Genomic DNA, 16,928 nt, shown 5'->3' on the forward strand with positions numbered 1-16,928 from the left:
TTTATCAACTAGCATAAATAAATCAGAAACTATATGCCCTGAGGTCAAAAAGGTTTATCCGCATGCATGCACAGCGAAAACCGGGTGCTATTATGAAAAATAAAAACCAAATTCGAATTTCCATTAGAAGTGGTTGAGATTTTCTCGGGATCTAAGAAAATAGTGAAAGCGTATTCTTTGCAGCAACTTAAAAACAATGATAGTAACAAAATATCGGTCAATCAGTAATTAGAATAGAATACGAATAGGTTAATTCTAAAAGTGCTTTCTTATGTAGAGCAATATATTTTTCCAGTGGCAAGTAATAAATGTATCATCCTAAAATACCATCTTTCCTGTGGCCTCACAAAGATCTGAAAACATAGAATAGCAAAATATTAATCAAAGCAGCCATAATTTTCATTCTCGTTTTCATGTTGAATTGAATTTTATCTGTAGACCGCAAAATAAACAAAGATGCCAAAGCAATTTTGTGGCCAATGGAAATCACAACAAATACATTGCTGGTTTTTATGCATAGATAAATGCACATTGGCTAACATGGGTTAACTGGGTTAAAATGACAAACGCAATTGGGAACGGCTACAAAAAAAAAGCAGCACATTTTTGTTGGCCTTTCTCGACATGGCTTCTCTTTCTTTCTTTCAGACATGTTTTCCCACATAAATGTAATTTTATTTTTATCGGTCGTTCACAAATTTGTGTACCGTTGTTGCTCATGTTTATGTTTATGCATTTAAATGGCACAGTAACAACAGCAGTCCGAGAAGCCAGAAAAACTCGGAAAATTTGGCAAGTGAAAAGCGGGCTGCAAGCAGCCGGCGATTGCCAGCTGTCTGATCTCTGGCCCCACAAAAGAAAACTGACCCACCCCGACCCTGGCACAATATCAAAGTCAAATTGGGCGTAAAATTCTGATGTTGCCTGTGCCAAATAAAACCATCATCGTCGTCGGCGAAAAACATGGAGACCAATCCGAAGCTGATGACTAAATGATGAGGCTAATGATGGGCAGAAAAGGGCCAGCGTCTCGGAAATGTGGAGCAAGTGCGTCATGTTTCCAGCTCATTAGACTTATTTATTGAATACATTTTTAGATCCAAATTTAACTGGCAAAGCTCTTATGACTTGATTTATTCTGGCTAAAACAAATAACACACAAACGTTTTTGCTCAACGCTCAATGGAATATATAATTAGAAAACAGGTATTTTAAACATATAAAATGTATATTGCAATAGCAGTCAATAAATATTTAGCGTGTTATAAAAAAGGGACATAAATGTTATGGAAAAACTGGTAGGTCTTTAACTACCAACAACAAGTTGACATATAACTCTTGAATGGTTATACCTATCGGAATGTAAAAATCGGCAGTGGCTCTACTTATTGATTATTGCCACGACTCTTCCCCTGTAATTAGTTTTCCAAGTGATTGTGCTCGTTCCCCGGGATTATTAGCTTGTCATCCAGGGAGGTTCCACCCCATCCAAACATCACCCAGCATCTCTAATTGCATTCAATATTCCCCCCTGAATCTTAACCCTTCCAATCGTCAGATAAAATTTCAAGCAACTAAGGGTAGTGCCCTTTAGCGGAAGATAAGAGGAGGAGGCAAATCCCTTGTAATCCCAGCCAGGCGAAGAAATCACAGTCACAATCCTTTGGCTACGGACGCTTTGGACGCAGTGTCGCCCGCTCGATGGCGAGAAAGTTCGGTCGAAAGTTGTTGAAAAATTGCAAACGTTAATCAAAGTTAAGCGTCGCAGAGCAGACGATGCGATGCCGACGTCAAAGTTAATTAAATTACAAAGTTATTTAATACTTTGGAATCGCAGGCGTTCGCCAGAAGCAGCAGGAGGAGCATCTGCTGCTACAGCAGGCGCAGGACCTCTTGCTCCTTCGAACTCTCGCAGCATCATCGCAACGTGTGGCAGTGTTTAATGAAATGTAATTGAAATAAATTAATTTTTTCACACTTTATTCCGTGGAGTAGCTTGGTCTGGCAATGGAAACATTTCGTGTGCTTTTCACCTCTTACTGAGCTGCAGTTTAATTCGGTTTTTCAATACCTAGTCCCCCTGGACTGCAGGGCTCCTCCATTTCCACGTCTTCCTCTTCGAAATTTCCTGAGGATGGGCGTGAACTGTGCAACTTGGGCTTCTCCAAGTAACGGCAGTCGAGGGCTGTCGGGATCAAAGTTGTTAGGACCATGTGAAAGTGATGGCTGCGCAATGAAATAAGCTTGGTCAGGCAAAAGCGATCAAAAGTATTAAATGTTCCACTTTGGTTACTCAGTGCAGTCTCTAAGTTATTTCACAAAATACGTCCGTTTTAGTCCGCGGGATTTAAGGAAAATCAGTTTTCCAGACTTAAACTCTAGGGCCTGTCTCTGCCCTGTCTTACGTAAAATGTCATATAATGGCTGTGTAAAAGCGTTTTATGCACCAATATTACTGGGTATGTATAGTAATTAAATACCTTTGTGGGTTATCACCTCGATGGGAGCATAGATGTCCGTATCAAAGACCTGATTTCTTGGCATCAGGGCGTCCGAATAAGGAAGTTTCTTGGGTGGACCTAGATCCAAAACGTGGCCACTTCCATCGCGTTGGGTTTCTTCGAACAGCGATATATTGGGGTTGCACCTCAGGTAGTATTGATTTAAGGCGTTTTGGGTGTTCAGCTCATTCTCGGCATGGCGATTCCTCATGGCCACATAGCTGCGATCCGTAACCTTCTCAATGGTCGAACTCTTATAGGTGTGCGCCCCTGGAAATGGTGGCAAATGGTCCGGAATATACGTGGTGGAGGCCAATTCCACGGCCTTTGTGGAGCTCAGCACGGGTTGCGGCACACTGTGGAAGTCCTGGTCTTGTGTCTCCGGTGCATTGCACTCAACCAAGACCAACGAATCCGGTTGACCCTCGTACATGGCCTTTAGCTCGCCCACCTTGATGTTCATCCGGATGAAGGTGCGCTCCAGATCGAAGTAGCTGGGTGCACAGCGACCAGCGTGATTGGACCAATTGGTAGTCTGACGTGCAATCTCACGGAATTCTCGAGGAACACATTGATTAACAATACCATTGACATGGTACGAATTTTCTTCTAGCTACTTACTGCCACGCAAAAGTTCCAGCATCGACTGACGCAGTACGTCGTCGACCACCTCACAGTTCTTGGATGCCAGCAAATTGTCCAGCACTGTTGCCAAGACTTCGTCGTAGGTATTCATTTTTGGGCAAATCACTCGATTCGACTGACTGTTAAAACGAAGTGTCACGGACTGGCCGGGCCTTAAGTTTATCGACGATAACTAATTGACATTTGATTTATTTGCTTTAGGATTGCCAAAGTCATTTTTATTAAACATCTGAAGTGTTTATGTAATATTTTAATTATATTTCAAGGAATCCATGTTCTTTTCTAATTTTCAAATTTCCAAAAATTTGCATATATGTTTCCGTATAACAGTTTATAGCATAACAGCCTAAACTGTTTACACAATCTTTCCAAAAGGCTGAGCACTAAAGACCAGCAGCTAAATACCGATTGGGAACTGTCCGCACCACTCCCCTAAAACTAATATATTTATAATAATATATAAATAAATTATAATATTTTCGCCTTTTGCGATCGCGACCTACTGCAAACGACTCGGCGTATAGAGACTCGTATCTTAAGCATCTCTCCTAATGAGTTATGCAAATATTTACAGCCGTATGAATGAATGAATGGGTTCCAAGAAAACCAAAGTGGGAGCCATTGTTTGTCTGATGACAAATTCTCCAGACTCCGTCATAGACTAGCCAAAACGTGAGCTATAATCAGTCATAAGCCGAACAACAACAACAACAACAACAACAACAACAACAAATGGTGCGAAAAGAGAATGGAGAACGGAAAACTGGGGGGAAATGGAAAAATCCAAGCACGAGGTCACTGTGTCAGAGTGGAAAAACTACTTTAGATGCAGACAGATTCGCGTTTGCGACGCCCAAGAGGCTGCTGCAATTGAACAAATTGTACCTCCTTCCAGAGTCCCTCCCCCATCATATCCCCACCACTTTTCTCCACTTTATATTTTTACGATCCCATCATGATGATGTAGATGATGGGGATTATGTTGGCGGTCGTGCATTGTGGGCGTTCCGTGGCTGACATTTGTACAATGAACTCGCCCGTATTTATCTGGGATCTAATGTTTTTGCCTCCAAGCGCTACCGTTTACGGACCACAGAGAAAAAAAATCTCTGCTCAATTGAAAACTGACAACTTGTTGTTTATAAATAATACAATAAAAGATAATAAAGTTCCAAGTCGTTAACGTTAAGTATTCAAATATATATATAGTTTTCAAATTGCGTTACAAAAACTTTAGATACTCGTTGCTTAGCTAATGGAACTGAAAAATAAAAAAGAAAATGAAAAAATAAATAGAAATAAATATGAATATTTCGCCTGGTGACAGTTTCAAGTGGTTTTTTGACCTAGGAGTGGGCGTGGCAAAAATATTTTCGACATATAATAAAATTAAAAATAAAAACATGTTTCAAAATTGCGGGCGTGACAGTTTTGTGCGGTTAGTGGGCGGTAAACTAGGCGTGGAAATCTTGTTCAAGCTTCCTGTGCGTCAATGTTAGTAGAATCTGCGTGCTTTACTTTCTTAACTTTCAATCTTGTATAGTTCCTAAGATCTCCATGTTTATGCGGACGGACAATCCGACATGGTTTGATTGTCCGGCCTAGTAATTCTGATCAGGTCTACAACATATTAAATACATATTTTGAAACGGATATTTAGTGGTATATAGTCTAGAATACGCTTTTACTCTACGATAAACGTCCTTTGATAGTGTATGATAGCTATGATTTCAAGAAGCGCTTTATGATTAAAATACAATTTTTTTCTCTGTTGCAAAGATTAAAAGCAATCGGCTTTTTATGCACTATTTTTTTTTTTTTTTTTTGATTTACCGCAACTGCGGTTGCGCCCATTGTCGCATAAATTCATTCTTAATTAACAAGAATGAGGAGCACATCCCGACATGACGACGACGAGCGATTTGCAGGTTGTTTGCCCAGACGACAAACATAATAATTGCTGCAATTTAGCCACCACCAGCCAAGATTCAAACAGCGGAGTATTTGTATACAAGTACATATACATATGCACATAGGGGAAGTGCAGTCGGCGCAAATTGAGCTGTCTTGGGCTAATTCAAACGATTAATTCGATAAGCTTACAGCTCAAATCGGCAAACAGAAAGACGAACGACAGTTGGACAAACTGGCAGCCAATTGATTGAGCAGTCGATTGCGATTGCTAGGGAAGTCTGTGACCAAAGGCCCGGTGCAAATTGCCGCGTCGGCTGGTTTGGAGTACAAAGCACCACAAATTGTTCCAGTTTCCGAGGCGCAGATAAATCTATTGAGATATCGGGACCCGGTTCCTTCATCCATCGCCTCGTTCCTCATCGCAGATGCACTTTTGCTGGACCGTTAGGCCCACGCAGGCCAAATGCATCTAGGCGAGAAACTGTCTGGATTTCATTGAGCTTGTGGCACGATCTTCTGGAGAACTGTTGCCTCAAAGCAATCACTTGACGGAGGGCGGCATAATCTTTATGGCAGGCCAATGAGGGAACTTTTCGACAGGTTGAGCCACGTCCCGAAATAAACGGATTAGAGGTCAACGGAACTAGCTGAACTAGTTACCTTTGCAAATTACAGTTTTCAAAAATGAAATATTCAGGATTACAGAGTTTAATAGAAATTCAATTAACTAAATACAACTATTTAAAAAATGAAATCTTCATGATTGCAGAGTTTAGTAGAAAGTCAAATAACTAAATAAAATTATTTTGAAAGAAAACCATCTCCTAATTTTCCTAAATTCAAGCGAAAAAAGGACAAAAGAATGTAAATTATCACTGATTGGCTATCTTTTTTTTTTTAAGATAATGAGCACTTAGTTAAGGCCTCTTTACAATCTCCTGGATCGAAGACAATCAAAATCAGGCATTCGCACGACTTTTTGCCGGCCAAACAAATCGCTAATGGCACAATCAATGCCAAATTGCGTAATTAAAGCCAGATGGCGAACGGTTTGGGCCACATTTGATTTTGATCAATGGCCAGCAGTCAGCCTACGGAAGCCAATTTACCAAAGACACAAAGCGCGTTCGTCAACCCGTCAAGTTGTGTTAAATTGTACATTGACTACGGCACTAACAATAACAATTATTGTAAGTTATTATATCGCAAAGGGGAAACGAGTTTGGATGACCAACAGGTGCTACATTCAGCATGCATTTTCGATACTTGGAGTGGGAATGGGGACATCGGTTAACAGCAATCTTTAAATACTTACAAATGGGCCATGTGCAACTAGTGACGGAATCAGTGAGCAAATTTTGATAAATCGCCCTCTTATCTTATCAACCTAAAAAACAGCTTTTGGAATGACTTAAATTAGGTTATAACCATATTTGCTCGAGCCTCTCACTGATTTTTGTGTAACCCATAAAAGTTTTTACACTCGGTTGGGTTTCTGGAATTTTTCAAGTACTCATTGCGAGAAGTTCAAAACTGTGGAAATCATTTTTTGGTCGGGTTTCGTTGTAGTTTTGCTAATAAAAGAGTAGTTGAATTTAAAAAAATATATATATTATATTTTATAACCTGTCTTCGGCAGATTTAATCTTTGAAAACCCACTTGAACAAGAACTAGTTTTAGTCTCTATTTGTACTTCGGCTATTATTAGGCCACTTGCACTTTGCAAGTTCTATAGTTGACTTCTTTGCACTTCGACATTTGTCAGTTGAAAAACTTTTACACAAATAAAAGTTGTTTGCATTTTCCCAACTCCCAACCCAACTCTGACAACGTTTCCTTGTACTTTACTAAACGTGGCTATGCAAATCGAATAGAAGAGATTGGGATAGTCAAACAGACAATGTTGCAATTTAGCCTTTTATGAAGTTGACAAAGTAATTTTGCAGCCAGACTCATTTTCATGTTTTCATGTTCGGCACGGCCCAACTAATCATAGACCAGGTTGGTATATCTTTATATCTGAAATGAAAGCAAACGCGAAGATAGCAATCGAAATGACTTTATTACTCTCAATTGACACAATTTGGAGGCTACGCCTGTTTTTCATTTTTGGTTTGACCAAATTGAAATTTATTGGCGAAACAAAAGGCGAATTATGTCGAACGGAATTTAATAAATTATCAATTCTAGTGAGGCTACATGTGCAAAATTGGGAATTAAAAGCGGTTTGCGAAACTCGTGGCACATTTAATAATTCAATTGTCTTTTCCCGAAACGAGGCAAGCGTCTGACCCGATTTCGATTCGATTTAAATTCAAATCAACTTTTCAAAGCTGGCGGCAAATTTATGCAGTTTCAGGTTCCCCATCTACTACTTTGCGCTCATCCGTTCCAGAAACCACACAAAAATGCAAAATATGTGCTGAAAACTAGAAACCTTCCCAGCATAATTACGCAGTTCGACATTAGTGAAGAGCTTCAGATCCAGCATCGTCAGAATTTTTGGCTAAAACGTAGAAATTTCGAAGGGGATTTTGGCTGTGTGCGAAGAAGTTTCTTACAACTTTCTGTATCGTATGTCGACAAAATAAACATTTTCAGCTGACAGACAACGTCGAAGCCAACGAAGATAAACAAACAAAGCCCCAGAATGCAGTTGCTGAAATTATGAAAGAACTGCCTGATCAAAGGGATGGATAGAATAGTGGGGGTAGCTCGGCATATAGCACATAGTGGGGCAAATGGGGAAATCCTGACATATTCAAGTGGCTGTGATCCGCCATAAATTCCGTTGCAATTATTATTTTTTTGACGCCGAGTGGCTCGAATCGAGGAGTTTTGGATTATTATTCGCCTCTCGAAATGTCAAAATGCTTTGCTCCGAATGGTTTGCATTTTGTGCGTCGATTGAGACAATGTTACGGCAAAGGAAATCTCGTGAAAGTAATCTGCATATTTCCTTTTTGCATCGAGAGCATTTATTGATTATTGCTGTGTTTTGTATTGCAGATTCGCCGATTCGGTTGCAAAGGACTCTTGAGGACGTCTTAACCAATAGGTAATTGTACTAGATGTATTTAACTTTTAACTTTGTTTGTTTAATTGACTTTATTGGGTTAAGAAACAAGAAAATCTGTCAATTAAATGCGACATCTTTAATCTTAGTCTATGATTATATACTATCATAGACTAACCTGATTAGGTGTAATTCTCATAAACAATCCTTTCATCTTCAGTTATTTCTCGAACACAAATTTCACTTCTTCAATGAATTCCCACTTACAAATGTGCAAGGCAATTGTATTATAAATATCACTGGGGAAATGCATGCATATAATTCAACTGTCAACTCGATATGGATGCCATTTCTCCAGTTCATTTGGCTAATGCAATTTGTGCCACCAAAACCCGCCCACTCCAATTTGGTTACACCTCCTGGCCCTCTTGTCAATACTCACCGCACATTTTGCGCAATGCCAGGCGCATATATATAAATATGTGCCTCTCGTAGACGGTTTTCATTTACACTTATTTATATTTATTTCCACACATCGCCTTCGATCGGAGACCCATTTCCAGCATTTATTTATGCTGATTCCATTGGGCACTATCGCCGTGTGCATTTTTTATTGAAAAGGGAGTTGCAACTGCATTTACCACAATAAGTTAGCGATAAGACGATGGAGTGGCATATAAATTAATAAGAGTGCAAAATGGAAAAGTTTATGCCCTCTCACATGGCGCATACGTAATAATTTCCAATGGCACTTTTGTGGCCTTAGAGACACAATTTACCTAATGCCACACGATCAATATTGATACTTGGGCAATATTTGAACAATTTGTTTCAAAGTCACAGACATACGTAGCAAACTGTGTTGGTAGAAAAACCCGTGTGAGTCAAATTGCAGATGATTCAATTCCTCCCGTGGATTGAAAACACACCTATGTATAGCTTAGTCAGCAGAGATTCTAACTCATTCCTCTATTTTACGACCAGAATCAATTTGCATGCCATTTGCTGTGTCAAAGTTTTCTGTATTTACTTATATTTTTTTGCTTTTGACCATATACGTGGCGCTGCCTATGAGAACGTAATTTGATTTTCAGATATCGAGTTTGATTTGTTTGATTTTTGTGGCGATTCCAAATGGCTCGCCTTGACATTTCGTGCTGGAAAAATTTAAATATAGATTAAAAAGCGACAAAAGCGGCTGGCCGATTGGTGTCGAGAGCATCATCATCTGTCGGGCCATTAGTAAAAAAAAAAGCTAATGCCACGCCCACTCTCCGCCCACGCTGCCACTCAATCTATAAATATGCCAGACTTTGCATAGCCGTAAAGTCAACAAAAGGCATCCGTAGAATGGAATAGGATGGGATATGATGATGCAGCAGCTGGCCGGGATGCCAAGGATGATGGTTAAATGGGCAGGGGCTTTTAGGGGGTGTTTTATGGTAGTTCTGGGGATTCAATGTGGCGAAGTTGAATGGTGAGCAACGAGTGCAGCAGACCGGTTGCCTATAAATTACAGTCAAACGGAAATCATTTTGCATGCATGTCCTGCCGCCTGACTTGTGAAAAGAAACCATGTCCTGTGCAATTTCAACAATTCAGTAAATAGGCGGGAAAATTTCCACTTGGCCAGCCATTGTCAACACTGCGTATACGTGATGGGTCCAGCATTAGCCAGACCATAAACTAACTTTCCATAATGCGATTAGACCCAGCAGCACCATGCAAGTCCACCTACCCCAATCTGCGAGAAATCGCAAAATTTCTGCAGCACACGCACAAAAACCAAAAGCGAAGCAACAATTTTTCAGCCTCAAAGTGATTTCAAGGCAACTCATGTGGATGCGAGATGTGGGTGGTGGCCAACAAACAAGATAAAACTTTTGATTTATCGTTGACACGAAGCCAAGAACAGAAAGAACAAGCAGGACACGAGAACCAGAGGACCAGAAACATAACCAAAACCAAGTTGGAACCAAAACCAAGACCAGCACTAGGACCTAGGTCCTGCTGGAATTTCGGCCAGCGGGAGGCAACTGGAAGCTAACTTGGCACAGAAATGCTTGCGTCGATAACGAAAGGCAGGCACATACAGAAAAAACACTAGAAATGATTTCGAATTTTAATACATTGAACAATATATAGTACTTTAAGTGCTATACTCCATCCATATTCTAGATGTTGGCTATGGCAACAACTCATTTGGGAACATTTGGGAAAAACCCCTTTTCCTCTGAGTGTGCCTGCATTAAAGGCAATTACACAGCCATGAAGGAGGAGAAGCCATTCCAGGGGAAGTGCGTAGGAGGCAGTGTCAAGTGTGTGTCACGACACGCGTCGACAAATTTGTGGGCTCCCAGCCGAAGTGCTGCAAACAAGCTGCAGCTTCTGCTACACGAGGCAAATGAGGCGGTTTTGCGTGTTTGGGGTCGAGCGTAGAAGGAAGACAAGAGGCACGGACAACAATGGGCACCTAAATGGTCAACTTGTTGGCCGGACACTCGGATAACATCGCTAAAACAATTTACCCCAAACCAGATACAGTAGAAAGGACTCTGAAAGCAAAGTTCCGCAATATTTGTTTGTTTTGCCAGCCTTAATTTTCACAATTATTAGCTCGCTCGCATTTTTTGGTTTGTTCACTTTTGGGGGGTTTGAACTTGAAAACATTTAATTGAAAATATTTGTACGCAGAACGAAAATACTACAAGTGACATTTTTATGTCAATGAAGTGGGCACACAAAACAAGGCATATCATTGAAGAAACGATCTTAAAAGCGATGATCGACTTAGCAGAATTTACATCATCGCTGAATTGGAATTATATGTGCACTGAAAAATGAACTACATATCCGCAATATCGAAATTTATAAAAAAAAAAATGTCGTCAATATGTAATGTGAAATGAAAAATGACTTGTTTTCATGTCATAACAAATAAAACAATATTTTAATGAAATAATCTTAGTTTATTAATTTTCGTGGTGGTTCATATTCTTTCCCTCCACTTTCTTTAAAAATGTATTTTTTTGATACGTTATTATATTATATTGTTTTATTATATATTATATTGATTTCGTGTGCCAAAAAACAAGGTCTCCTATTTTCTTTAAGTGTACGATCTGATAGTGTCAGATAGGCTAGGACACCCCGCCGTCGAGTGAAGTAAAATAAATTTGAGCGGCATGACATCACTTCAGTCTACTGCCTGAGTTCCAATTGCCGGTCGAGTACGTGTTTTAAATGTTGACGTAGCCGCTGGCGCCTGCGCCCAATGCAAATCTCCAAGTTTATTTGGTCGATGACGTTGTCTTCCAATTCTACATGCACATATGTATGTGCATACATATAAAATCTGAGCGGTTGGAAAATATCGGAATTGCGGTTACGTGCGGCAAGTCAAAGACGAACTTGAAGCGATTGCCGTGGCTGATTATTTATTAGGGGACCCAACAGCTCTCGGCTGAGTTATGTCATATTATTTTGGGCGTAAAAGAGCGCACACCTTTTGCGAGGCAGGTAAAAATGATTGATAGGTCGGTCTGTGGATTTCAGACTGCAGCCAAGTTGATTTGTGATGAGTTCTGGCGGCGAATTGCCAGAGCTTAAAGTGATGGAGTTGGAATGTATGGCGTCAAACAGAAAGAACGGGTCATTTTTTGGGTTTCGTTTAAATTGCCCATCATACCCAGACGGAAATAGAAAAAATGTTCTCCATTTGCTTCATTAGATGGCAGAACTTCGACCGGAAGGAATCCATTTAAAATTCAACTAAACCTTTTTTTAAAACCCCTTTTTTCCTCGACGAAACTCTAAATTAATTTCAACTTGGCCCGCAGCAGCTGAAAAACACAGTCCAAACTTTAAATGCACTCGAATTCAACTGAAAAGTGCAGCCTCACTGCGTATACTTGATATCACGCATACGCCGTATGGGACCACTAATGCTCCGTCGCCCTGCAGTGCCATCGTCCTGTCAAAGCAGCAAACACACAACACAAGACTCATTGTGTCTTGTCAGCAACTAAATGACTTTCACTTTTTATCGCTCGTGAGTGAAGGGTATTGTACAGCTCACACAGGAATTAGAGAAAGCGAAATATGAAATTTAGCATTTTGGGAAAAAGAATGGATTTCTTTTGCAAATATAAAATACGAAATATACAATATACATACATATAAAGATACAATTACTTATATTTACCTTCTAGTTTCTAGTTATATACGTATGCATCCATAATTTGTCTGCGTGTACGGTTAGCTCGGCGTTGAGATGTGTATCAGTGAACAGCTTGAAATTCCAAGAGGACAAAGTTGAGGGCTGACGCTAGCAAAGACCCTCGGTTGAGGGCTAAATAAAGAGAGGAAACTTCAGTCAGAAGGCTTGACAGATGCGGAGATACCACATCCAGCCGCCACAACCACTACGTGTTGGCTCCTCACCGACAGATTCCGCACAGGTGAAGCATGAAAATGCAGGCAATTGCACACAGGTAGAAATGTTCAAGGGTGCAAAAATCGTAGAAATGGTAGAAGCCATAGAAATGGCTGAAATGGCAGTTGTGAAAACGTTTCTCGGCTACTTTTTGCTTAAAATCGAGTCAGACAGAGCAGCAAGAGATTGAGTGGAATCTGGTAGAGATGCGTATAAATTATATTGGCCGTCGACGATTTTCCCGTAGCCGAGGAGTTGAAATGCTGCAGTTCAATTTACGCCCGGTTTCAAACTGAATCTGAACTACTTGGTGTGGCGCACGTTGTGATTGCATTTAAATCAATGAAATGCGCATAAATTAATTAAGCTGGAGCGAATCACAGTCGAAAAGAAAACCATTCGTTGTTTTTATAAATGTTTAACTTCCTATAGCTACAAATTAACCGCACAAAAACATTTACTTTTAATTAAGCCGCAAACTGGTATTTTAGCCAGCAATTTGCTATCGATTTTTAGTGTTTGTTTACTTGGTCGCCGAGCTAACAGAATCTATGCAAATTCGTTTGGCAACTTAATTATGCCAAGAACGGGTTGGATTCCCGGTAATTGATTACGACATCTGCTGGCCAGGAACTCCCCCAACCTACCCGATATGACATGGTCAAGATTAATGCCACCAATTTGTCCACTTCTTACTCAACCACCGTATGCCGATCTCTAAGCTTTTTTAATTTATTTGGCAGCCGTTTGCATTGAACCCGACATGAAGAGGTTAAGTCCAAAAGATGTGTTTCCTTTTTTGCCATTGGCGGAGCCATTCAACTTTTGCTTTTTAACACGAATTCGTGTTTGGGCAACTTGATTGATGGCTGACGAGTTCTACGAGTGGGTGATGATCTACTCAAGAGATCTCAATTATAGGCAATCATCTTGGTTCGCAGTTCTTAAATTCTCAACGCTGTTTTCGATGCGATTCTAATTACGACTAAATTACATATCATATATCATCGCATAGGCATAAACACTTCGTGGAAGTATATAATTTATGCTAATTCCCAGCGCCTAGCACCGAAAATAGCACCTCATAAATGTAAATTCGGCTCCCAAATAGAGGAAACCCCCCTTCAAAGGTAATCGCGCGCCCATTGGTCATTTATCAGCATTTTTTTTCAGATGGGGGCCACACGTGTGTTCGTTTTTTTTTGTTGTTGGTATTTTGTTTTCTGATTACGATACCCGTTCTCACAGGGTATGTTATTCCCTTGGGTATGTTGAATTTGGAGGCTTAAAACCCAGCGTGCTGATGAGCTTATTCCTAACCTCGACGGGCTGGACAAGGCTATGGAAAAGGGTCGGATTTAACAGATTCTGCCTTTAAAAAGCCGAAAAACGAATATAACAATTTGGGTCTCTCTGCTGCCGTTTGATTGATTCCCGTGTCTTAAAATAATTTTTTAAAAGTCCCCGAAACTTGTTGATACAATCCGCTTAATCTAGCATTTCCAGCTACGCTGATGTCGTAATTTCCAAACTCGAATTATTGCCGACGCGCCCAAGCTGCCGCCCAAGTTCAAGATCAAGGTCGTACGATTTCCCCTTCATCATTTTCCGCGACATTTGAATGTCGTCTGGGCTCCCACATCCGACTGCATTTGAAGTGGGTCATAAATCAGTCAAATTCCGCCCACTGGCAAACATTTTCCCTGCGCCTACTTGCGTGTGGGTGCCGTCTCTCTTTTTATTAGCCACTTAAGCGAATGTCGAGTTGTAATAATGTTGACAGAATCGTAGATCGGCGGTGAATTGAAGTTCCATATCTACCGGCAATTCTCTCGTCATCGCGTCAACGGGTCGGGCAAACAAATCAGAAGTGAAGTAAACAATTCGACTGCGGAGCCAGCAGGTACGGCTTCTGAACGTGCCCAAGATCGGTACAGTCGAAAAAAAATTGGATAATTAGAAACACCTTTATTAATTTTTCTATTACTGGTATCTGTAAGGACCAAATTTTACATAAAGAATTAAAACAAAAATGTATAGTATTTGTTATCATTAAATAAATTAAAAGTAAATGCAAAAACTTGTATCAGATTTTTGTTCTTCAATGTGCCTAGAATTACAATTTGATAGGATAGGTTAACGGTCTATATTCGTAATAATTCACAAAGCTGAGATCACAAGAACCCAAGAAGTTTCTTCGCGTTTCATAGCTCTAAAGTATTTTCCCGTGTATTGGGCCCATAATGAGTGTCAAGTCGTCACCGGTGAGGAATCCGTTGTCGGTTGCCGTTGGCCAAGAAAAGCCAAGAGGCACAAGCCACCAGTGGTGGCTGCGCCCAGCAAGCAACTCCGGCCTGTCTGGCGAAGCTGTCAATCCAGTTGGGCCGGCGTGTGTTTGCTGCTTTAACTCTTTTTTTGCTTTCCGCTTTTAATTTGTTTGCTTTCGTGGGCATGAATTATTTTACAGGAATTATATGTGATTAGCCGTGTGCATACATGTTCGATGGTCTTTGGTGAGTGAAAGGGGCGTCGTTGAATTAGCCGCACGCTGGAATGGCTCAATTAAAATGACACAATCTGGCTTATAATTCGATAAGAGAGTGCAATTGAAACCGGTATTCCACCGCTGAAACTTTTAAATGATAGATCATTTAATTAAGTGTAGTGGTATGTCAAAGGTGAAAGACATGGTGCAGCCAAACTTTTAATTAAATTCCGTTTATCATTAGATCTTATTTACTCTCACCTTCAGTACAGTTGTAACTAGATTCGTTGAAAACTATGCAAAAGCTAGAAGAAAGAGGTAACCAGGTCATGCCCGTCAGAACCTTGGGATCTTGGGAACTGTACAAGTTAAAGCGCACTTTTGTTTCAGAAGATTTATAAAGATCAACATTTCAATTTTACACAGGACTTGTTTGTTTGTATTTAAAGAGTCAAGTTCAATTTCGTTGAGTATCTTATCTCATATAACAACACAATTTATTTGAGACCCTTACATGGCAGATGTTCTAAATATAACCCATGACAGACCCTTTAAAACAGTTAGCGGATAAACCCGGCAAGTTAGCGGCATTTCAAGTCGTTTATTTAGTGGTGGAAAAGTGGGTCACTGCAACCGGCACACACACCATTCACACACTCGGCGGAGGCACTTGGAGTGTCAACAAATTGAAAATAGAATGCAATAACAAGCCCCAGTGGCAGTGGCAGCTACAGTGACGGCTTTTGACCGGGTTGTCTGCCACTTGACGAGGTGGTTAAAGTTATGAAAGTGCTAATTGAAACGCCACACAATGACCGGCCAAATGAGCCACTCGATGAGTGGACACTGCATCAACCCAACCAACCAACCCAAAGTCGACGATGACCAGTTTCGTGGGCAAAAGCTGTTTATGAATGGGGACCGATAAATAAAATAAATCTGTTCGAATACATGTTCGTCGACTCAATTTGTTTTCGCTGGCGTGGAGGCGTTTGTGTGTCCATCCATCAACGGATACACTTGTTAGAGGCTTCTCCGACATATATTTGCATAAAACAAACATTTGGTGAAATAAAATTATGATATGCAGACGAGTTGAGAGATTAACGAATGTTCATCGTTTGTTTTCATTTCAAACCCATTTTTCCAGCCCGTCATCCGGTAAAGCGATGTAAGAAGTGGCCATAGCGAACATAATACAGAGCATAATACAACCAGCTTCATCTTACCCTCGCAAGTCGGGGAAAAAAATACACTGCATCAACAATCATCAAGCGGCAGGCAACAGGATGTGTGGCAGCCATAAAATGTGGTGCTGTCAAGTATTTATCTTAGCTTTATGTGAGTTCTTTCGCATCCAGCTCTTTCGATGATTTATTGATTATTTCTGTCATGCCCACAGTTGCTCACACAATTGCGGTGGAGTTCCACGGAAGTGCAGCTCGCGCCGAAATCAACTTCGAAGGCCCCTCGCCTGCTCACAGTCAGGATACAGCAGCTCCAACTTCCAGGCCAAAGCGCCGTGTATACGCCTTGTGTCCACCGAAATTCCATCGCGTGGGCACCGATTGCTACTCGCTGGTCGATCAGCGCAGCAGTTGGCTGGAGGCGCACTTCTTCTGCAAGGACAAAAACGCCAATCTTACAGAGCCGGGTAAACACGCCGACCGCAAGCTGAGACTTTTCCTTCAGAAACAGGATGCCCTATCAGGCGGTGAGTAGATCCATATATTTTGAATCGCTACCGGAGATCTAACCCTGAATAGTTAAATAAAACCTGCTTTTCAACTTTAGAAAATGATCCTATCTGGCTAGGAGCCACCTATGACCACCACAACAACCGATGGCAGTGGAGCATGAGTGGTCGCAATCTGTCCACCGACTCCTTCAGCCGCACTGATTCCGCGTAAGTGATCTCTCAGATGCTCTTT

At 40.8% G+C, this 16,928-nt stretch overlaps 2 protein-coding genes and 1 long non-coding RNA gene across 6 annotated transcripts in view, besides 1 other annotated feature; 2 read left to right on the top strand and 1 right to left on the bottom strand.

The window, feature by feature from the left end:
- rgn (regeneration) overlaps positions 1 to 16,928 on the top strand; it is a 41,916-nt gene that overhangs the window by 20,959 nt on the left and 4,029 nt on the right. For 2 of the 4 annotated variants that reach the window (NM_141055.4, NM_001275226.1), the window contains exons 2-5: positions 8,071 to 8,119; positions 16,148 to 16,338; positions 16,400 to 16,711; positions 16,792 to 16,903. In NM_141055.4, the coding sequence (NP_649312.1) occupies positions 16,287 to 16,338; positions 16,400 to 16,711; positions 16,792 to 16,903 (476 nt within the window). In that variant the 5' untranslated portion in view covers positions 8,071 to 8,119; positions 16,148 to 16,286. The remainder of the gene's footprint in view (positions 1 to 8,070; positions 8,120 to 16,147; positions 16,339 to 16,399; positions 16,712 to 16,791; positions 16,904 to 16,928) is intronic. The other 2 variants (NM_001259937.2, NM_001275227.1) reach the window with 1 other exon arrangement.
- sa (spermatocyte arrest) lies at positions 1,966 to 3,279 on the bottom strand. Its single transcript, NM_141054.3, has 3 exons — positions 3,123 to 3,279; positions 2,481 to 3,059; positions 1,966 to 2,185 (listed from the first exon to the last, which is right to left on the bottom strand). Exons 1-3 carry the CDS (start codon positions 3,235 to 3,237, stop codon positions 2,052 to 2,054), a joined length of 828 nt encoding a protein of 275 aa, NP_649311.1. The 5' UTR covers positions 3,238 to 3,279; the 3' UTR covers positions 1,966 to 2,051.
- Positions 4,667 to 4,765: a mobile genetic element.
- On the top strand, positions 9,844 to 10,184 carry lncRNA:CR45954 (long non-coding RNA:CR45954). Its single transcript, NR_133293.1, has one exon. It is a non-coding gene; the product is annotated as a long non-coding RNA:CR45954 (long non-coding RNA).

Source organism: Drosophila melanogaster, chromosome 3L, assembly GCF_000001215.4.
Source record: "Drosophila melanogaster chromosome 3L".
NCBI lineage: Eukaryota > Metazoa > Arthropoda > Insecta > Diptera > Drosophilidae > Drosophila > Drosophila melanogaster.

Excerpts from the sequence above, each read along its gene's own strand:
- sa (NM_141054.3), bottom strand. The coding sequence starts at position 3,237 with ATGAATACCTACGACGAAGTCTTGGCAACAGTGCTGGACAATTTGCTG. Across the intron at positions 3,060-3,122 it reads GCTGGAACTTTTGCGTGGCA|AATTCCGTGAGATTGCACGT; the intron begins GTAAGTAGCTAG and ends GTGTTCCTCGAG. Across the intron at positions 2,186-2,480 it reads CGAGGTGATAACCCACAAAG|CCCTCGACTGCCGTTACTTG; the intron begins GTATTTAATTAC and ends TGATCCCGACAG.